This window comes from Cynocephalus volans, chromosome X, assembly GCF_027409185.1.
Source record: "Cynocephalus volans isolate mCynVol1 chromosome X, mCynVol1.pri, whole genome shotgun sequence".
In the NCBI taxonomy this organism is placed as follows: domain Eukaryota; kingdom Metazoa; phylum Chordata; class Mammalia; order Dermoptera; family Cynocephalidae; genus Cynocephalus; species Cynocephalus volans.
This window is the reverse complement of record NC_084478.1, coordinates 132,516,110-132,538,744: the sequence shown is the minus strand read 5'-3', so window position 1 is coordinate 132,538,744 and position 22,635 is coordinate 132,516,110. Positions and strand designations below refer to the sequence as shown.

At 42.6% G+C, this 22,635-nt stretch overlaps 1 protein-coding gene across 1 annotated transcript; it reads left to right on the top strand.

The window, feature by feature from the left end:
- Positions 1 to 14,327: 14,327 nt before the first annotated feature.
- On the top strand, positions 14,328 to 16,695 carry LOC134368412 (rhox homeobox family member 1-like). Its single transcript, XM_063084902.1, has 2 exons — positions 14,328 to 14,680; positions 16,605 to 16,695. The coding sequence occupies exons 1-2, from the start codon at positions 14,328 to 14,330 to the stop codon at positions 16,693 to 16,695; spliced, it is 444 nt and encodes a 147-aa protein (XP_062940972.1).
- The last annotated feature ends 5,940 nt before the right edge of the window (positions 16,696 to 22,635 follow it).

Genomic DNA, 22,635 nt, shown 5'->3' with positions numbered 1-22,635 from the left:
ACAATCTAAACTGATGTTCACACCATATCCTGTGCACACATGTTCATAGCAGCTTTATTTTTAATAGCCAAAACTGGGGGAAAAACCACAAATGTGCACATGTGAATGGTTAAACAAACTGTGGTACAATCATACCATGAAATACTACCCAGCAATACAACGGAGGACACTATTAATATAAGCACTACTTGGACGGATCGCAATGACCTCATGCTGGATGAAAAAAAAAATGATCCAGTCTCAAAGGTCATATTTTGTATGATTCCATTTAAGTAATGTTTCCAAGGTGACAAAATTATACAAAGGAAAAAAGACCAGTGGTTGCCAGGGGTTGGGGTTGGGGAAAGAGTGTACCAGTGAGGTGGGAATTATATAGAGTTTTTTAGTGATGAGGAAACAGTTCTGTATGCCGATCGTGGTAATGATTACAAGAATCTATTCATTTCACAAAATCTGATAGAATTATGGACAAAAACTCTGTATAAAGTACATTTGAAAACGTGTAATCTGAATAAATTCTGAACTTGAGTTAACACAGTGGTTCTCAACCTAGAACGATTTCACCTCACAGGGGATATTTGGCATTTTTAGTTGTCACAACTCGTGAGGCAGGTTGTTCCTGACATCTAATTGGTTGTGGCTAGGGGTGCTGGCCAAACATCTTACAATGCACAGGACAGATGCCCCCAAACCAAGGATTATCTGGCACTAAAATGTTAGGAACGCTGAGATTGAGAGACTCACAGTTATCAGTAGGAGGGTACTTTAAAAAGTTTGTGAAAAAATACAATTAAAAATAATATGAACTTTCCCATGAATTTTTCAAAGTACCCTTGTATTGTATCACTGCTGATTTTTTGGTTTTAACAATATGGTATGGTTAACAAAGATATTATCATGGGGAAGACTGAAGGAAGAGTGCACAGGACTCTGAATTATTTTTCAACTTTTTGTTGTTTTAAATTATTTCAAAGGAAAAAGTTATATCCCCGTGCTGGCCAGCTGCCAAAAATAAATTAATTAATTAAAAGTTATAACAACATCTTAATTTATCCCTCCTATGACCCCGCATTGCACTCAAGGTAAAACCCAGACTCCTATTTAAGACAAACAGGCTGCAAAAGAAGTCATTGCTTTTGTTTTCAGAGCTCTGTCACTGTCCCATCTCTCAGCCATGCCCAGATAGGGCAGCACCTCAGTCCAGTAGTTAGATGGGCTCTGGCAAGGGAGTACTGCTTCCATCACTGACCAGGACGGGGCTCCAGGCAAGTGCCTTCACCTCACTGTGCCTCCTTGCTCATCTGATAAAGGGGTGCAGGGCTTTTGCCTTCCTTTCGGGTGGCTAAGAGAATTAGTTGAGACAGTCCCTGTAGAGAGCTCCAAACAGAGTCTGGCAGCAGCTGAACATTCAATGGCTGCTGCAGTTCCAGTAAGCAAACCTGTGGGTGTGTGCCCAGCTGAGCTCCACAGGAGGGAAAAGTGCATTGTGGGGTGAACTGAGTACAGTGCCGGGCATCCTGACTGTCTCAGCGGTGAATACTACAGGCAGGAGTATACGAGGCAGGTAGTGAGTGTCCTGTCCCTCCCGCGTGAGTTAATTAATGTGAACATTATCAACTTCCTATAGCAAAGCCAAATTCTCTGTGTTTTGTTTCTCTTACGTAAGGTATCAGGCTTCAAAATAGACACCTAAAAAAGAAGACATTTTGGGTAAAATTATTTTCTCTTCAAATAGCTCAATTTAACTTTAAAAATATCACGTCCTTGCCAACACTTGTTTTGTTACGACTTTTTTTACCTTTTTTTATTGTGGTGAAATACATATAAGATTTGCCATTTTAAGCATTTTTAAACATAAAATTCCCTGGAATTAATTGCATTCACACTGCTACATGACAATCGCCTCTATCTCTTTCCAAAATATTTCATCATTTAAAAAATAAACTCTCTTCCCATTATGTAATAATTACCCATTATTCTTCCCCACCAGTTTCTGGTATCCTCTAATCTATTTCTCTCTGATTATTTTTCTTTTTAATTTATTTTTTCTTAATTGACCCACAAGAATTGTATATATTTATAGAGTATAATGTGATATTTGGGTACATTTCTACAGAGTGCAGTGATCATATCAGGATATTTATTTAGCATATCTATCGCCTCAAACATTTGTTACCTCTTTCGGTTGGAACAAATACTCCACTGGTATTCTACATCCTCTCATCTAACTCCTTGAAGTTATACAGTAATTTGTTGTTGGCTGTAGTCTCCCTAGATTTCTATAGAACGCTAGACTTTATCCTTCATATCTCTCTACGACTTTGTATCCACTGGCCAACCTGTCCCCATCATCCCTCCCCCACCCTTACTAGTCTCTAGTAACCTCTATTCTACTCTCTACTTCTATAATGTAGTGGATTGAATTATGTCCTCCCAAAACTCATTGAAGCTTGAATCATGTCATCCAAGTTTTATGTATTAGAAACTTAGCCCCCACTGTGCCTTTCACAGGGTGGAAAATCCTATTATAGTAATTGAAAGGTGGAGCCTTGAAGAGGTGATTGGATTGTAGGACTATGCTGTAGTGAATGGATTATAAATGGTGCTCAGGGGTGCGGTTCTGAGGGCTTTAAAAGAAGGGGAGAGTCCGTGTTTCTCTCTCTCTGCTCCCTCTGCTTCCACCACCTTGCAATGTGAGACCCCTGGATCACTGTCACCACCACCAGATGGACTTTGGACTTCTCAGCCTCAGAAGCTGTAAGCAATAAATTTCATTTTCTTATAAATTACCCAGTTCCAGGTATTTCTATTATAGCAACACAAAACGGACTAATACATAGGAGATCAACATTTTTAACATCCACAGACAGATGAGTGAGAACATGCATTACTTTTCTTTCTGTGCCTGCCTTATTTCACTTAACATAATTTTCTCCAAGCTCATTCACGTTGCTGCAAATGGCAGAATTTCATTCTTTCGTATGCATTAGTAGTTGTCCCCCATGAATATGTACCACATTTTCTTTATCCATCATTCATGATGGGCAGTTACATTAGTTCCATATCTTGGCTATTATGAGTAGAGGCACACTATTCATTGGAATGGAGGTATCCCTTCAACTTGTTGATTTCCATTCCTTTGGATATACGCCCAGTAGTAGGATTTCTAAATCATATGGTAGCTCTATCTCTAGTATTTTGAGGAGCCTCCAGACTCTTTTCCATAATGGTCTTACTAATTTACATTCCTACCAACAGGGTATAAGAGTTTTCCATTCTCTGCATTTTCATTTTCTGTCGTTTTGATAATAGCCAGTCTAACTGGGGTGAGGTGGTGTCTCGATGTGGTTTTGATTTGCATTTCCCTGATGATTAGTGATGTTGAGCATTTTTTCAAATGCCTGTTGGACATTTGTATGTCTTCTTTTGAGAAATGTCTATTCAGCTCCCTTGCCCATTTATTTATTTATTTATTTTACTTTTGAATTGAGTTTCCTGTGTATTCTGGATATTAGTCCCTTGTCAGATGTGTGGTTTACAAATATTTTCTCCTTTTCTGAAGGCTGTCTCTTCACACTGTTGATTGTTTCTTTTGTTGTGCAGAAGCTTTTGAGTTTTATATAACTACATGATATAGTTTTATGTAATCTGTTTGTCTATTTTTGCTTTTGTCGCCTGTGCTTTTGAGGTCCTCCTCTTAAAGTCTATGCCCAGCCCAATGTCCTGAAGTGTTTCCACTATGTTTCCTTCTAGAAGTTTTCAGGTCTTATATTTAACTCTTCACTCAACTTTGAGTAGATTTGGGTACATGTTGAGATATTGGGGTCCAGTTTCATTCTCCTACATATGGATATCCAATTTTCCCAGCACCAATTATTGAAGAAACTGTCTTTTCCCCACTGTGTGTTCTTGGCTCCTTTGTCAAAAATCAGTTAGCTGTAAATACATGGGTTCACTATTCTGTTCCATTGGTCTGTGTGCCTGATTTTATACCATGATGTTCCAGTTGCTGTAGCTTTGTGGTATGTTTTGTACTCAGGATTTGGCTTGCTAGTATTTTATTGAGGATTTTTGCATCTATGTTCATCAGGGGTATTGGCCTGTAGTTTTTCTTTTCTTTTTTTAATTTTAATGTCCTTGCCTGTTTTTGATATCAGGGCAATGCTGGCTGGCCTCATAGAATGAATTTGGAAGAATTCCATCTACTTCAATTTTTTGAAAAATTTTAATAACTACTGGTATTAGTTCCTTTAAAGTTTGGTAGAATTCAGCAGTAAAACCATCTGGTCCTGGACTTTTCTTTATTGGGAGACTTTTTATTACTGATTCTATCTCCTGACTTGTTCGTCTGTTCAGGTTTTCTATTCCTTGTTGGTTCAGTCTTGTAGGTCATATGTGTCCAGGAGTTTACCCATTTCCTCTAGATTTTCAAACTTATTGGTGTATAGTTGTTCATAATAGTTTCTGATAATCCTTTGTATTTAGGTAGTATCAGTTGTAATGTCTCCTTTTGTATATCTAATTGTTTTTATTTCGGTCTTTTCTCTTTTTCTCTTGGTTAGTCCAGCTAATGGTTTGTCAATTTTGCTTATCTTTTCAAAAGACCAACGTTCCGTTTCATTGATCTTTAGTACTTTTGGCCTCAATTTCATTTATTTCTGCTCTGATTTTTATTATTTCATCTAATTATTTTGAGTTTCGTTTCTTCTTGCTTTTCTAATTCCTTGAGGTACATTGTTAGCTTGTTTATCTGAAATCTTACTTTTTTTATGTAAGCATTTATTGCTATAAACTTTCTTCTTCATACTGCCTTGGTTGTATGTCATAGGTTTTGGTATGATGTGTTTCTGCCTTCATTTGTTTCAAGAAATTTTTTGATTTCCTTAATCTCTTCTTTGACCCATTGGTCATTCAAGATCATATTGTTTAATTTCTATGTGTTTGTGTAATTTTGAATGTTTTGCTTGTTGTTGATTTCTAGTTTTATTCTGTTGTGCTCAGAAAAAATGCTTGATATGATTTTGATTATTTTGAACTTATTGAGACTTGTTCTGTGGCCTAACATATGGTCACTCCTAGAGAATGTTTCATGTGCTAATGAAAAGAATTTGTATTCTGCAGCTGTTGGATGAAATACTCTGGAAATGTTTGTTAGGTCTATCTGGTTTGTGGTGCCTTTTAAATCTGATATTTCTTTGTTGATTTCTTTCTCAGTGATCTGTACTATCCTGAGAGTAGGGTGTTAAAGTCCCCAACTATTATCGTGTTGGTGTCTATTTCTCCTCATAGATCTGACAACAGTTCCCTTGTATATCTTCGTGTTCTGGTGTTGGATGCATATATATTTATAATTGTTATATCTTCTTGCTGTATTGATCCCTTTACCATTATATAAAGCCCTTCCTCATCTCTTAATACAGATTTTGATTTAAAGTCTGTTTTATCTGATAAGAGTATAGCTAGTCCCAGCCACTTTTATTTTCCATTTGAGTGGAATATCTTTTTCCATACCTCCATTTTCAATCTATGTGTGTTTTTGTAGGTAAGGGATGTTTCTAGCAGGTAGTATATGGATGGGTCATGTTTTCTTATCCATTCAGCCAGTCTACATCTTTAATTGGAGCATTTAATCCATTACATTCTACGTTATTACTGATATGCGAGGTCTTATTCTTGTCATTTTGTTGGTTGTTTTCTGATTGTTTTGAGTATCTTTTGCTCCTTTCTTCCTCTTTTATTGTTTATTGTGATAGTTTGATGGCTTACTGTATTGATAAGGTTTGATTCCTTTCTCTTTCTAATTTGTATATCTACTCTACCAGTAAGTTTTATAATTTCAGGTGTTTTCATGATGGTTGTTATCATTCTCTCTCTTCTAAATGTAGGACTCCCCTAAACATTTCTTGTAATGCTTGTCTGGTGGTGATGTATTCTCTTAATTTCTGCTTGACTGAGAAAGACTTTATTTCTCCTTCATTTCAGAAGAATAGCTTTACTGGGTATAATATTCTTGGCTGGCAGCTTTTTTCTTTCAGTACTTTAAATGTGTCATCTCATTCTCTCCAGGCCTGTAGGGTTTCTGTCGACGAGTGTTCTGTTAGTCTAATAGGGATTCCCTTATAAGGGACTTGATGTTTTTCACTTGCTGTTTTCAGAATTATCTCTTTGTCCTTAACTTTGGGTTGTTTGACTACAATGCATCTTGGACAGGACATTTTTGGGTTCAATCTATTTGGATACCTTTGATCTTCCTGGATTTGGATGATCATATCATTCCCAAGTCTAGGGAAGTTTTCAGCTATTATTTTGTTAAATATGATTTAAAAATAACTCCTTAAAAGCAAGGAGTTCTTTATTGATATATTTAAGAACTTGAGAGTATTTTTACATGTGTAGTTCAGAGCTCTGTAATTCTGATATTTTTTCATTCAAAATATTTTAATATTTATTGTACATATGATGTTTCAATATGTGCATATACTGCACAATGATTCATTTAGGGTTGATAGCATAGTTTTATACCAGTTTTGCATAGAGGGGACCTGGCCAGTTGCTTCTCAGTTGGTGGGCGAGGTTGGGAAGCTGGCCTTCTGAGAGGGATCCCAGCCAGTGATTTCTTGGGAAGTAGGCAAGGCCTCAAGGTGGGGCTCCTGAAAGGGTTCCTACCAGGAGCTTCTTGGGTGGTGGGCAAAGTTGGGAAGTAGGCCTGGTAAAAGGAGGCCCATCCAGTTACCTCCCATATGGTGGTTGAGACTATTAGGCAGGCCTACAGGGAGAGGTCCTGGCCAACTGCTTCTTGGGCAGTGGGTGAGATTCGATGCAGGGCTGAATAGAGGAGACCTGGCCGGTCACTTCTCAGATGGTGAGCGAGGTCAGGAATTGGACCTGGTGAGAGGAAGCCTTTAGAGTATTCTTTCGGTGGTATCATTTCTTCTTGTGTATTTGTACTTCTAGTATTTTTTTGTTGATGTTTGGTCATTTGGTAGAGGTTTTGCTTCTTCTATTAAACTGAGGTAGGCTGTGGAGTGGCCTTGGCTGCTACTGTGGTGGTGAAATGTCTTTGTTGACACTAGGTGTGGTGGTGGTTATGGGTTATGTTAAACCACCTTGGGTTCTGTTCCAGAATCTGTGGTTGTAGAATCAGCTCCAGCTGTCTCACCTCAGTGGATCAGGCACTGAAGGCTGGCACTTCCCTCCGGGTCCTAGGAGAGGGGAGGGGTTGCCAGCGCCACATGGGTCTACTGGGCTCACCTCTCAGTGGGTCGGGAAGCAGTCAATTGTATTTTCTTTGTTTCTTTTTAAATCATGTACCCTCTGATAACCAGAAATTTCTATAAGCTGGGGTTTCCCTATGGCATTTTCCATTCACAAAGATTCTTAAGTTCAAACTTATTTCCCAAACATGGAAAAGGCAACAAAAATACAGCAACTTAGGAATATCTAGGACAAAGGTGTCCAACACCTGAAGCAGGTTTTCAAATGGCTGCCCTGCCAAATAACTTTTTTTCAGGTATAGTTACCTGCACACTTGTTTGAGTAACTCTCACGTGTCTGCCAAGCTCTTTCAGTGGGGAGAAAACTGCAAATGTTTAGTATTTACAGATGTGGATGAAAAGAAACGCACCATGTTCATTTCAAGCTTGCTTTTAAATACCTGTACTCCAATACCTCTTCCCTAGTACTGTATTCTAAAATATCCAGATTGAGGCTTCCTTTAGGGATGGTTTTCCCTCCGCACTAAATTTAAGGAGGTGCAAAAAAACTCAGGATTACAGATAAATAATTTTTGCACTATTTTGAAAAATCAAAATTAACTATTAGGAACAAATTATCGAGAATCTAAATAAAAGCAGAATCTGACCCTCCACTTGCATGACCTTGCTTTACTCTCCTCACCCTGATCGTGGCCCTGGTTCCAATCAAACTGTATTTACCAAACCCAGCATCAGGCCAAAGTTTCCTCACTTGATTCATTTAAATACTGCATAAAAATATTTACCTGAGTGCCCAGGACACATTGCCTCCACCCTAGAGCCCAAGGACAGGTAGGCCCCAGCAGTTTTGAAACTATTGGTTTAGAAAGGGTGGGAAAGGACCCCAGTAGAAAGAACAAGAACCCGGCCCCTGCTACCTGAAAACTGGGTGCTGCCTGAGCATGCCACTTACTGCACTAACACATCTGGGTATGGGAGGCACTGGAAAATGCTGTCCAAGTACCATAATTGCACAGAGGTGAAAGTGATGAGGTAGAGGGGCTACTGATTGTCCCCAGGCTGCCTGAGCTTCTGGCCACTGCCACCATCGAGACTGTCTTTGTCCATGGGAACCAAGAGCTCCCACACCAACGTGGCCTTCTGCTGGCCTGCTGAAGCTGCTGCTCTTTGCCTCTGTTTGGACAGAGTTTTGCCCTCCTCGTCTTTTCCTGATACAACCACCGAGATCATGGGACGAATCGCATCTAGAAAGAAGGAAAGGCAGAAAGAGAGACATCAGAGCATTGGAGGCCTGGGTGCATATGCAGAAGGAGGCCAGGGGCCGCGAACTGAGAGCAGCATAGACAAGGACACTCAGCTGTCCCAGAAAAAGGTAGCTCCCTGGAGTTCACTGGAACACCCGTCACCGTCCAAGCACTGACTGTGAAGTTATTCCCAGTCCTTGTTGACTCCCAGGCATCAGTAACTGGTATCATCATGACTTCGCCTGGGCTGAGGCTCCAGGCCTTGAGTGCTGTCGATGAAGCTGTTCGCCTCCTCATAGTCTGAGCTGTGGTAAGTGGTGATCCCTGGCAGGAACGAGAGATGGAGCCAGCAGCCAGATCTTATCCTCTTGTGGTGCCTGGTACCGGTGACAGTGGTGATAGCATGCCTGACTCAGAATCAAAGCATATGCACTACTCCTTAAATGCCTGCTGTTTTCTTTCATTGTCGCCAGTTAAGGTTCTTGGGACCTGCTGGTGCACGCATGCACGAGAAGACTGCCATAATTTAGGGACAGTGCACGCAAGAAGGATGCAGGTAGGGTGCAATGGAGTGTGTATGCAGAATAGGGTTCCAACTTGCAGCTTGGCTGACTGCATTCCATTTGATGGAGTTCCTGCCCAGAGAAACGGGCTTTGCTTGATTTTGCAAGCCAATTTGGGCACGTCGGGAGGAGGGAGGAAGGAGACCTCACACTGTCTGTTGGACAAGTTTGCAGATGTCTTTTAACCCTGCCCTCCATATCTAGCAGCCAATAATCCAGCACAGGCTAATAATTAAGCTAAAATGATTTGTTGGCAGGCGGCTTGCTTTGAGTATTTGCAATGATTGTTGAAATCAGATCCTTCCATCCTATTGGGAGCTCTGGGAGTGGGATCCTGGGGCTGGATTTGCCCAGCACTCAGGATTCTCAGATAGCGCCTCTTGAGAAAGCCCAAGTACTCCATATTTTTGGCAATGAATCCACGTCAGAATGCAAGTGTAGGGCCCTGTCCAGGACTTCGTGCATCCAAGAAACTGTACGGGCCCTAGACGTGAAGTGACGCATGCATCCTCTCTCTGCTATGCTCCACCCGGCGCTTCTGATTGCAGGTCCTCTACACGATTCCAGACGTTCCTTGTGCTGGGCTCCTGCTGTGGACCTGGGCGTGTTTCCACCTTTCCCCTGCATCCTCCTCCTTCCACTCACCCTCTCTGTTTCTAGAAATATCGTCCTGATCTTTTGCTCAGAAATAAATAGAATTTTATTGTCAAATAAAAGAGAGCCAGACCAGATTGAGGGCTTTATTGTTCTCCCTTCAAGATGTATTGTGTAGATGCTCCAGGAGATGTTAATATTCTGATTATTGAAAATAACTTCTAATAACGGGCCCCATGCTTGATATCATACTATGACATGGATTTATCCTATTTTTCCCTTTGCAACACCACCATTGTCTTCAGCACCATTTTATAAAAGAAATTAAACCATTTTCGTGGGCCCCTAAAGGTAACATGGGGCTTAGGCACCTCACCTACTGTGCCTAATGGATAAATGCCCCCTGCCTCATATTTCCACAAGATGGCTAAAAATTCAGCTTTAAAATGGTGATTGATCAATTTACTTTCAAACAGATGTCAGAGGACTTGTCTCTCTGACTTCTCAGACAGCCTCTCTCTGACTTCGACCCAGATACCTCCTCCTCAGTCGGGCTCTTGCTTTATTCTGCCCCCCCCCCTCTCTCTCTCTCGGCTAGTTCATGACCAACTTGCAGCCATATTACACGAGAGACCTACAAGGGTTTTAATCATGGTGTGCGGTAGAGTAGCTATAACATCTACAACAGCTCAGTGTTCTCTCACATCTCAGACTTCCACAGTGCACCCCAGTGTTTTCTGACCTTCATCACTCATAAGCACCTTAGGTGAGCGCTGCCCTGTGTGAGCACCAGACATGCTAGTATTTACTTAAACTTTTTGCTTTAAATAAAATTTAATTTTTAATTTTTAATTCACTCTTTGAAAACCTTAAGTACACAGTGGATCCTCATCCGAAGACAAAATAGCCACAAATCTCAGTCTGATGTAACAGATTTACATGATCAGGGACCCTGGAACCACAGTGCTGGATCTGAATCACGGCTTCACTCACTACTTGCTAGCTGGCTAATCTGGTGAGTAACTTAATCTCATTGTGCCTCGGTTTAATCATTTTGTAAAAGGACATGATCTTACCTAATTCACAGGGGTGTTGTGAGGATTAATGGAGGTGATAATTACAAAATTTCACTAATAAACATACCATGCAGCCTCACATTTCCTACTTCAGTCATTTTTATATTTTCTTACTCACAAGGGCCCAAGAGAGGAGAGAGAGAGAGATTGTTATCCGCTGGCAGTGTGTAACGAAGATAGGACATTTTCCCATGAAAATATTCCATGTGCTTCAGTCAATAAACCTATGTCGGCTGCTGCACGTATGAGCCCTGTGCCAAGGAAGTGTGCCAAAAGAGTGTGTGTTTCACCCAGCAGATAGATTTTCTTTCTTCGCCTTATGCATTTTATTCCCAGATACCAGAAAATAATAATGTAATAATACTTACCATGTATTAAGTGCCTACTCTAGACCCAACCCAAGGACAAGCATTATAAAAGTTGTAAGCAGGGGCATGACAGAGTCTGATTTACATTTCCATCCATGGATCACTGGATGCTGAGTAGAGAAGGGTCATAGGAGAAATAAGGCGATAGCTCAGCTTTAAGATGATAAAGGATAGTTCTTGGGCATGTTGGAGGAAAAGTGAAAGGATTGGGGATGTGTTTTTGAGGTGGAGTCAAGAGGATTTATGGATATATTGGATATTTGGAGTTGAAGAAAAAGGGCGAAACATCTATATACATTAATTCATTGAACCCTCATGAAACCCCAGTGATGCAGACATAGTGATTTGTATTTTATAGGTGAGGATGCTCAGTGTCAGACAGATTCATCCAGTGAGCCAGGCTTTGGACCTCTACTCCTAACTCTTGCCTCCCATTACTGGTGGTCCTTTCCTGCTCCCCACAATGTACATCTCTTCCTATTTTCTTTTTTTCTTATCGTCTTTCATTACTTTTTTCTCCTTCCCCTCTCTTCCTTGACTACGAATAGAACCCAAGGATCTCACTTATCCCAGTAGTGACAGTCAAAGGAGCAAGTGACCGAGTCCTGTCATGCTGATTCCCTATATACCGCAAACTGCAAGGGCCTTTCTATGCTCAGAGTCACCATGGAGACCATAGCTACTTCTATCGGCAGGCTACAAATATTCAAAGGGTCTGCCTCTTCACATATGCTGCCAAAATGGTTTAAAAAGGCAAATAACCAATTTCTAAATACATACAGAATGTTTGAAAGACTAGATCACCGCTTCAGAGCACACTCTCAATCTTCAGGGGGAAAAAAAGGATTCATGAGTTGTTCATCCTCACAAAAGGTCTCCTTGCCCTTCTTCCTGACAGACTCTCCAGGGTTTTTCTTTGTGATTGAACTTTCAGGGGTTAGGGTGGCGGAGGCTGTGCAGTTATGAGTCCCTGTGGTTCAGAAGGGTCCTCAAGTTCAGTGACCTGCATATCCATAGATACCGCAAATCTTGAATGGAACTTTTTGGCAAGTTTGCCCTTACTGGGACTCTTATACCATCTCCCTAATTTTTTTTTTCACTGGGGCCAATCCTGTGCTTGAAGCCCCATTTGCTTGTCCTAATAGTACTCCATTTCACCATGAGTACAGGTCTCTCTTGCCTAGCCAAAGATATTCCTTCTCAGACTAGCAAACTCAGCCCAGTGCTTATTTTTACCCAAGGATTCTTCCAACTTGTTTAAAGGCCTCCATCATTGTGTTTAATGAAAGACAAGCTTTCTGAAAATCATAAGGCCTGGACTAGTCAGCAACTAACTCTGTGAACATTGGGCCAATCCCTTATTTTTCTGGACATTGGTGTCCGCATTTGCAAGATGAAACATTTACACAAGAAAATTCTTAGTAATCATCCAGGGCAGCCTGCAATTCCACGATTCTATCACTCTATACTCAAAATAAACTTATCGAGCTTATAGGAATTTTCTCCTATTGCATTTTCTATATAAGATCCTATTAACACAACCCACCACAGCTCACTAAAATATTTGTTGTTCAGAGAAATAAATCTTTGGGGTTTTTGTTTGTTTGTGTAGAGGTAGGGCTGGGTCTGGAGCTCACAGACCCCTCAAGCCTATTCACAAACCCTTCACACGCAGGTCTATGAGCTAGGTAAGTGGCAAAAAGGTCCTTGCAGCCTTGGTTGAAGAAGGAATAGTCCTTATTCAGCACACACATGTCTAGGAGCTAAGCAGTACAAAGAGAAACTCAGAAACTCAACTGCTACTGGCAAAGTCCAAAGAAAAACTGAACAGCTGCCAGCAGAATAAATATGCTCTATTTCTAAACGTGAGCTCTGCTGGCCAGCTTCTGCTTCACAAACTAAAGAACACACAATGGCAACAAAGCTAAGAATATACATTGGTGCTCATGTGCACTAACTCTACCCACACACAACTTGTTTACAAGAAATGTGCTGCTTGACAGCCAACCAGACCTGAGCAAAAGGAGCCAGACTAAATCATCCAATTTTCCCCACAGGTTGTTTGTTTGTTTGTTTGTTTGCTTGTTCTGGCAACTGCCTGATAGGGGGATCTGAACCCCTAACCTTAGTGTTATAAGGCTACGCTGTAACCAAATGGGTTAATCAGCCAGCCCCAGACGATAAATCTTTTTTCTTCTTTTGTGACCGGTAGGGGATCGCAACCCTCAGCACGGTGTGGTCTGCAGCACACTCAGTCAGTGAGCACACCGGCCATCCCTATGTCGGATCCGAACCCGCAGCCTCGGTGCTACCAGCGCCACACTCTCCCGAGTGAGGCACGGAGCCGGCCCAAGACGATAAATCTTTGAATGCACCTGGGCAAAAGTTCTCCCTTCATATTTATTTCTTTAATGCCTGGATAGTGCTTAATATGGACAGGTATTGTTCGAAATACTTTCTGAATAGTAACTCAGTTATCTTCACTACGACACTATCAGGGAAAGACCCCAAGCAGTGTAAGCATTCTTTGATGTGCTAAGCATTCGGCAGTGTTTGGCACTTGGACTCTGACGTGGACTCATTACCAAAAATCTGGAATATTTGGATTTTCTCAAGAGGTACGTCAGGTTTGTTGCTAAGTATGTCTTACCACGTGGAATGCTCTGCAAACCCAGCCCCAACAACCCGCTCCAGGCGCCCCAGGGCGCATGCCGGGCTCTGCTTTCAATGCCCTTGCAGGAACTCTGAGCAAGCCCCCTAGCCAATCATTTCAGCGTGATTACTAGCCCACGCCGTGTGCAGACTGTAAAATAAAGGAGGGTTGGGCATGAGACATTCTGCAAACTGATACACAAGAATGTTGCCAATGGGAGGTCTCGATCTCCTCCACTACCTTCCCCTCTGCCCCAAATTAGCTTGCAGTCCAGCACAGGCCCTTCCTCAGGGTAGCCACTCCACCCGAGTAGGGAGTAGTCAGCTGGGCTGCAAGTTGGGACTCCCTTTTCACATGTTCATACGCCCCCAATTAGCACCTCTCTTCTCCACACGGCCCCTATTTTTCGACCCACTCTGGCTGCTTGCACGCCTAAGGAAGTCCCGCCCACATCAACTGGTGGTAGAAAGAAAGCCAATAGCCATCGTCTAAACAGAACCTGACAGAGAACCCCTGTAACCAATACCAAGCGCCAGAACAAAAACTAGCTCCACCTTCCTGCCGCAGCTCTAGCCTCGACTGGCACAGTTTGTAGAGGCGCACAGCATTCCAGCCATGGAGCGTAGGATCAACTCAGGCCACAGCTACCACGGCCTGGGTGTGTATGAGGTGGAAGTAAGGTCTAACCTTGATAGGGATACGGCACCAGAAGCAGAAGGCCTCATTGGCGAAGGAGCTTCAGGTCTGGAGGGCAACGAGAACCATGAAGGCGACGTGAACCACGAGGGTAGCAACGTTGATCAAGAGCCCAGAGAGCTGCAGCGGGAGGAACAGGCCCACATGGCTGCCCAGGGTCCACAGCACCGGAATAGGCAGCCACGATTCCAGACCAATAAGTTTACGCCGTTCCAGCTGCAGGAGCTGGAAAGTGTTTTCCGAGACACTCCGTACCTTGATATGCTCACAAGGTAAGTAGCTTGCTCCAGGAGGCGGCCGGTTCTCCACGAAGTTTGAATTCGTTTCCTGGCGCCTTTTTCTCTCGCCTGGCTCCCTCCATCCCCTCCTGAGACACAAGCCACTGGGGGTCCTCGCCTGCCTTTGTGCTAGGGCGGGGGTGGGGTGGTGGAGAAGGCCATCTGGTCATCAAGGTAAATATTTTCATGCAGCACTATATTTATATTATACATATGAATATTTAATATAATTATAGTACTAATGAAAATACTAAATATTATATTTACATTTAAACATAATAAACTATAATACAGTATTTTATTTCATGCAGTAAATATATTCAAAAGGGCAGTGGCCATTTTTGGTTTTGCTTTTTTGTTGTTGTTTTTTCACCGGTAAGGGGATCGCAACCCTCGGCACGGTGTGCCCCACACCACGCTCGGCCGGTGCGCACCGGCCATCCCTATATAGGATCTGAACCCCTGGCCTCGGTGCTACCAGCGCCGCACTCTCCTGCGTGAGCCACAAGACCGGCCCTGTTTTTGCTTTTTTTAGTTGTGGTAAAATACACCTACTTTAGGTACCTCATATAAGTGGAATCATACAGTATTTGTCTTTTTGTGACTGGCTTAATTCACTTAGCATAATATTCTCCAGGTTCATCCATGCTGTAGCAAGCATTAGAATTACTTCCTTTTTAAGGCTGAATAATATTCCATTGTATGTATGTACCACATTTTGTCTTTATCATTCATCTGTGAATTAGCGTTGCTTCCACCTCTTAGCTGTTGTAAATAATGCTGCTATGAATATGAGTGTATGAATATCTTAAGTCCATATTTTCAATTCTTTTGGATATATACCCAGAAATGGAATTGCTGAATCGTGTGATAATTCTGTTTTTTGTTTTTTGTTTGTTTGTTTGTTTGTTTGTTTTTGACCAGTAAAGGGATCGCAACCCTCTGCACGGTTGCTGGTCCACACCACGCTCAACCAGTGAGCACACCGACAATCCCTATACAGGATCCGAACCCACAGCCTCGGCACTACCAGGGCCGCACTCTCCCGAGTGAGCCACGGGGCGGCCCGTTTAACTTTCTCAGGAATGATCATACTCTTTTCTATAGCAGCTGTGCCATTTTCCCACTAACAGTCTGTGGGGGTTCCAATTTCTCCACATCTTTACCAACACTTTTTATTTTCTGGTTTTTGAACATTAACCATCCTAATACTGTGAGGTGCTGTCTCATTGTAGTTTTGATTTGCATTTCCCTGATGATTAGTGATGTTGAGCATTTTGTTATGTGTTTAGTGGCCATTTGTATATCTTCTTTGGACAAAGGGGTCTTTAAGTCCTTAGCACATTTTTAAATCTGGTATTTGTTGTTGTTGTTATTGAGTTGTAGGAGGTATTTCTATATTCCGGATATTAATCCCTTATCAGATATTTCTCCTGTGGATTGCCTTTTTATTCTGTTGATTGTGTCTTTTGATACACAGAAGTTTTTAATTTTGATATAGTCTGATTTATCTATTTTTTCTTTTAATTGCTTGTGCTGGTGGCCTGTTTTTGTAAATAAAATTTTATTGGAATGAAGATACAAATAATGAGATACCATCATCCAACTGCAGTACTAGATCCTTTCTTTATTTAACATTTTGATAATTTGTTCATCATAGCTTTTTGCATTGATTTTTATTTTTTAAATAGTGCATTAAAATAATTTTTTGCTACTGAGTTGGTAACACCACCTTAAATTTTGTGATGAGGACAAACCGTTTGTAAAGGAAGCCTGGAGCTGGGAATTACAAAAAAGTATAGTTGGGGGAGTTGAGAGAGGAGAAGGTAAATTTGAAAACAAGCACAAAATGTACATACTACATTTCATTTCATCCACAACTCTGCCTGCTAAACATTTGTGGGTTTTCTCTCCACAGAAGGGAGCTTGCAAGACGCATAGGTGACACTGAAACCAGAGTGAAGGTCAGTAACCCTGAAAAAAACCGTTTGGCACAACAGCCATTTTAAAATCTGCTTCAGGGTTTGGACATCTTTGTCCTAGACATTCGTAAGTTGGGGTGTTTTTATTGTCTTTTTTACATTGGCAAATAAGTTTTGAGCTTTGGAGTCTTTGTCAGTGGAAAAAGGGATAAGTAACTCCAGGTTATGGTTCTTTCCCTTTACCAGAGGGAACATGATTTGCTCAGGAAAAAAACAACAACAAACTTCTTCCCTATTATATGAATAAAATTGTAGAGGTACACCTACAATTATATAATTATAAAAGAAAAGAGTACACCTACAATCATATTATATATATTATAACATACAATATATACAATTGTATTAAATAAAGTTCAACTCCTGCTAAAACTGGTATCCTTTAGGGAGCACTTCTGTGTGGAGTCTGACCTTGGAAGTATTCATATTAATGCGGGGAAGGGCAGGGTCAGAAGAAGGTTCCATTGTACTGAATTACTTAAAGCCAGGCATAAGCACTTAGCTAAATGAGTGAATTGATAAATATTGGGATGAGGGAGTAATCCACACACAGAGCATACTATATGAGTAGTAATGTATGTTTAGTTAAGCTGAGATTAATGTGGAAAGATAGCTTAAAAGTCCACGTACCCGATCCTCCTTTTAAGTTTTGCTGAGGTGATATGGAGAGTGGCAGCCTTAAATTTTAATTTTCTGGAATACTTTGATGTGTCAACTCGAAAACATTGCTAAAATAGTTACATTATGGTTGAAATAGGAGGAAGGTTTGCCAGCTTTGGAAATTTGCATAAAGAATGAAACAAACAAAAAGAGTAATACTGAATGAATTTTAGGTGACCTAAAAAGGGTTAAAAAGTTAGAGAAAAATTATAGACAATCAAAATAGGTCTTGTAGATGTTATACAAATTCGACATTATGAAACTTATACTAAGCACCTAAGTGGGTATACTCTTGAGGAATTTCTAGCATCTAAGGATTTCGTTTTTCTTTTTGGTGGTACTGTTTTGAAGAGGTGGGGTTTACAGAATTTGTTTGGAGGTGGCCCTCATTTCAGGATAGATTTGTGCCTGTGTTAATTTCAAATACTTTTCACTCCTGAAGGCAGTGGTGACTAATTTGTAGGTCATGGATCAAATGGTGACTACTCGAGACCCCACCCCAAAATATAAGTTGTATCAAAGTGACATTTGCCAGAAAAAGAATGCAAAGAAAAAAGAGAAAGCAGGATGAGTCTATTATCAGTTTTGCTGCAGAGTGCATATGTGAGTTCAGTGATGGAAATGAGTGATGGGGTGGCCAAACAAAGCAGGCCACTACTGTTGGCACGCTAATGCCACAGGCAGGGCTCATAGTCAGGCCTGGCTCAGATGGGAGATGACAGGAAGTTGGGAGCATTTTCTCAGGCTGGAAAGGCAAACTCAGAGGAAAAGAAAAACTAACATTTGGGCGAGTCACTTTTGCTCCTCCCTGGGTTTACACGGTGTTCTCGCAATGGTGTTCTGAAGGGAATAAGAGCCACAAGAAACAAATAAGGGAAAAGACTGAATGTTCTCATCTACTTCCAAACTTGACAGAACGAATTTCCCCAAGAAACTTAATACACGGTTTTCCCCCTTTCTTTTGCAAATATAATCGAACTTTCTTATGAAACCAGTACCTGGAAAAAAGACCTACTATTGGCCTATAAGACAGTTAGCCCACTGTGTGCTTTGGTTATGTTTATGGAAATTTGACTAACAGTACATTCGAATCCCCCTAAAATGATGTCTATTACATTAGCCTTCTTTAGACTATTATTTACTCAGCAGTAAGACTGCAAAACCTTAGACGGGGGACTAAAAACAAGGTGTCAGGCAGGGAGAGAAGGCCCTTTGTGTCACAATTTGCAGTTTGGGAACTTCCAAAAGCATTAAATACAGTGTAACTCTATTAACTAAGACACTGAAGTCCAGCTGAAAGGTTATTTTATATTTGTCTGTTTGCATTTTAATAGTTGGCAGATATTTAGGGAGGAGCCGTTTTCTGACCCTTCCCTCTCATTGCTATTGACCATCTTCCTAAAATGCTGGTTCCACTTTCTTGCCTTAAGAACAATGGATGGGATTTGGATCTCTTGGTTGAGTAACAGGGCCTAGCGCACCCTGCCATGCTGGGTGACAGCAGCCCTAGGCCAGGATCCTGGAAATGCAGCTACAACAGAGTAAGCTGACCTTGTCCTGAGCCCAGGATTGTTTGGAGGGTGCAGCAAGTTGGAGAATGCAGAATTGACATTGGTGACAGGAGTAGGCCTATTTTCCCTAATCTCTCGGTTGGGCAAAGATTTCCAAGAGTTTTAATTTGGGTACAGTTGGTCTCAACTTTGCTTTAACACTACAGGCTAAAATACTACGGCAGTGTCCAGGCCTCCCTAGCCAGACCACCTTTTTAATTCTCAAGTAGTTTCTGAGGACGAATGGTCCTTTAGACATACTTGAAGAAAACATGTCTGAAAGTCCAATGTGCTCCTTCCTATTGATTATTTACTTCACACTCATCATGGGTTTTTCAAACAGGAAGCCATTCCCTTCAGCATAAATTCTAATGGGGCCCACTTTTTACCATGCCCAACTTCCCCCACAAACAAGGTGACACTATCCCTAGAGAGGAGTGGCAAGAGGCAGGTGGATAACTGGCAATCAGCTGTCAGAATACAGACCTTTCTTTATCCTAATGCGTGGCATTGAATTAATAGCAAGGACTGGGAACAACTCATAAGCTAGACCTCCATCCAATACCTGGAAGAAACCATTAAAGAATATTAAAATTGGGAGGAGAGAGACAAAGTAATGTCTATTCCAGAGCTTGGCAAATAGCCGGTGCTCACTAAATGGGAGCTGAGGAAGAAGGTATGGTGTTAAATTTCCTAAGGTGTTTTAGCAATAAGGAAATTGCTTCTCAAAAAGTAAATGTAAAAGATAGGTCACAAAAGAGAGAAATAGAGAGTAGCATAGTGGTTACCAGAGGTGGGAATGGGACAAGGGGGGTAGGGGCAGGAAATGTTGGTAGCTGCGGGATATGCTATAAAGCAAATGTAACTCACAGGGCCTGGTTTTCCAAAGCCTTGCAGTTTCAAATATTGACCTTGCAAGGGATGGGAAATTTTCCCCAGGCCATTGAGTCTCTGTTGCAAGATAAGAATTGTGACACAGCAAGGCTGCTGGGTCAAAGACAAGTTACTAATTGATATGTAAGGTTCCTAAAAAGCTGCTGGAGGGAAAATGAATGTTTGCTAAATCAAGACTTTGTAGCAAATTGCATTACAGAAGGTCACCTTGCTTGACTTACTGAATGCTACCAGCTTCTATTGTTAAACTTGTTAAACTGCACTTAGCAAAACCCCCCTACGTCTGTTCCTGTAACTTCTTGGTCTGGAGAATAAATGCAGGAAGCAAATCCCAATCATGGTTAATTTCCCAAATGGAAGGATGCCTCATGCTTGAGGGTCCTGGGATATTAATCCCTTTCTGGGGCTTCTCACTGCTCCAAAGAGATGTGCTTTGAGTAATCTTTGGTGGCTCCATCACCAGGGGGAAAAGGGCGACAAATCCACGGGAGGCAAAGCAGCAGGTAGCCTGGTACAAAGGTACAAAGGTCCACTTGGGTAGGAACAATAATTTCTGGTGTGGGTTCTGGTCATGATGGCAGAATAGATGGTCCCCAAAATCACTTTCTCCCAGAAATCAACCAATTTACAACTATAAAAATGTAACATCAGCCAAGTTGGGGCCACTGGAGCTCCGGTGAAGAGGAGGAGAGACCTACAGAGTTGATGAAGGTGGGAGAAACCACGATGAGAAAAAGAAAAATCTGCTCTGAGCATTTCGGGCCATGGCCACTTTAATGCTGGAGCTGATGAGCACTTGGAGAAAGAGCTGGCAGAATCCACAGCTGTGCCCTTCAGATGGAGTTACTTGGAGGTGGCAGGGGAGAAGAGGGTCTTGGTGGACTCCAGGACAGCAAGACCATGAATAGGGCTGCTGAGGAACCCATGCAGGAGCGAGGAGCCAAAACAGCTGAAAAAGTGGAGCCATGGAGCCATTCAGAGGCCAGTGAGTCAATGCAAGGGACTGGCACAGGGCCCATCCCTGGGGAAGTGTTTGGAGCACAGGAATGGGTGAGATGGGCCCACTGGGAAAACACTGGAACACAGCAAGGACAGCTGATCCACCCCCAATCGGCACAGGACCACTCAGAGGAGACTGGTGAGGAATGCAGAATTGCATGGGGTGCAGTCTGTTGAAAAAATTCAGGCCCAGATCAGAGTTTCTAAACAAGCCAGGTGCACCCAGTCTCTGGAAAGCCAGAAAGACCTATAAGATCAACCATTAAACCCTGAGCTGCACAAAAAGCCTTCCCTAGGAAAACAGTAGCAACACCACAATTTATCTTAACCACACAGCTCAAATACTGGTGCCCACAGGAAGTTCCCCCATCTTAGAAGTAAGCAGAGGTCAAAAAATTAGTTCTGTCCCAGGCACACCACCAGTGCCTTGGGGCCCACCGGGGGACATAACGCATGGAGCTGAGGACAGGAACCACGCCCACAACTACTCACACCACCAGGCACCTAGGGGCCTGCCCAGGAACCTGAGGCCTGAAGCCCTGGAACGAAACCCCCTTCCCACAACCAGGCACACTGCACCAGGTCCTCAGGGCCTACCTGGGGACGCAAGTCATGGAGAAGGGGACCAGAACCCCCTCCCACGGCCAGGCACACCTTGCCAGCACCTCGGGGTCTGCCCAAGGAACCAAGGCATGGAGCTTGGGACCGGACTCCCCTCACAAAATGAAGTGCTGCATCAGTACCTCGGGGCCTGCCTGGGGATCCGAGGCATGAAGCTGGGGACCAGACCACACCTCCCATAACCAGGCACTACACCAGTGCCTCAGGGCTCACCCAGGGACCCAAGGCTTGGAGAAGGGGACTGGACCTCCCTCCCACACCCAGACACACTCTGCCAGTGACTTGGGACCCACCCAGGAACCCAAGGCATGGAGAAGGGGACCGGACCCCACTAGCACAACCAGGTACTCCACACGAGCACCACGGGGCCTGCCTGGCTACTTGAGGTTGGAGAAGGGGACCAGATCTCCCTCCCATAACCAAACACACCATGCCAGTGCCTTGGAGCCTGCCTGGGGACCCAAAGCATGGAGAAGGGGACCGGAGCCCCTTCCCACAACCAGGCACAATGCGCCAGCACCCAGGTCCTGCCAGGGGAACCAAGGCATGGAGAAGAGGATTAGACCCCCCTCCCACAACCAGGCACACCATGCCAGTACCTTGGGGTCTGCTCAGGGACCTGAGGCTTGGAGTTGGGGACCGGGACCCCCTCCCATAACCAGGCACACCACCAGCACTGAAGGAGTATACCAAAAACATCACCTCCATGTGTGTGGCCCACCACAGCCACCACAATAACCATGGCTGCCACGAAAGCAGCTGGAAGCCACAACCAACACGCAGATGGTCCACCAACCACTGGAGGGCATTTTCACAAGGATAAGTCACCAGCAGAGATCAAGAAAAGAGGAGGATGTCTCTCTTCCGAAAGCCCATTTCAGAGTGACAGAAGAAGCATCTGCTCTATGATAATATTGGGGGACCTCATCACACCTTTCAGCATTGTACAGATCATCTAGGCAACAAATCACCAGAGTAACCATTATTCTTCCAGAAGGAGAGAAGAAATCTAGGGTAATTAGAGGGGGGAGGGGGAAGGGAGAAGGGGTGGGGTGATATTGGACAAGGGGCATAAAGAATAATTATGATTTGTAACAATATATATGCTAGCAATATTGATTTGATCAACATATCTCAATGTTGAACCCCAAAAATATGTACAATCATTTTGATTCAATAAAAATTTAAAAAATAAAAAATAAGAGAAGTTCTGGTGCTCTAGAGTGACAATAACTAATAATAC

What these genes read in the sequence shown, in the direction of transcription:
- LOC134368412 (XM_063084902.1), top strand. Translation starts at nt 14,328, where the DNA reads ATGGAGCGTAGGATCAACTCAGGCCACAGCTACCACGGCCTGGGTGTG. An exon ending in TACCTTGATATGCTCACAAG is followed by an intron (nt 14,681 to 16,604) that starts GTAAGTAGCTTG and finishes TTCTCTCCACAG; the next exon opens with AAGGGAGCTTGCAAGACGCA.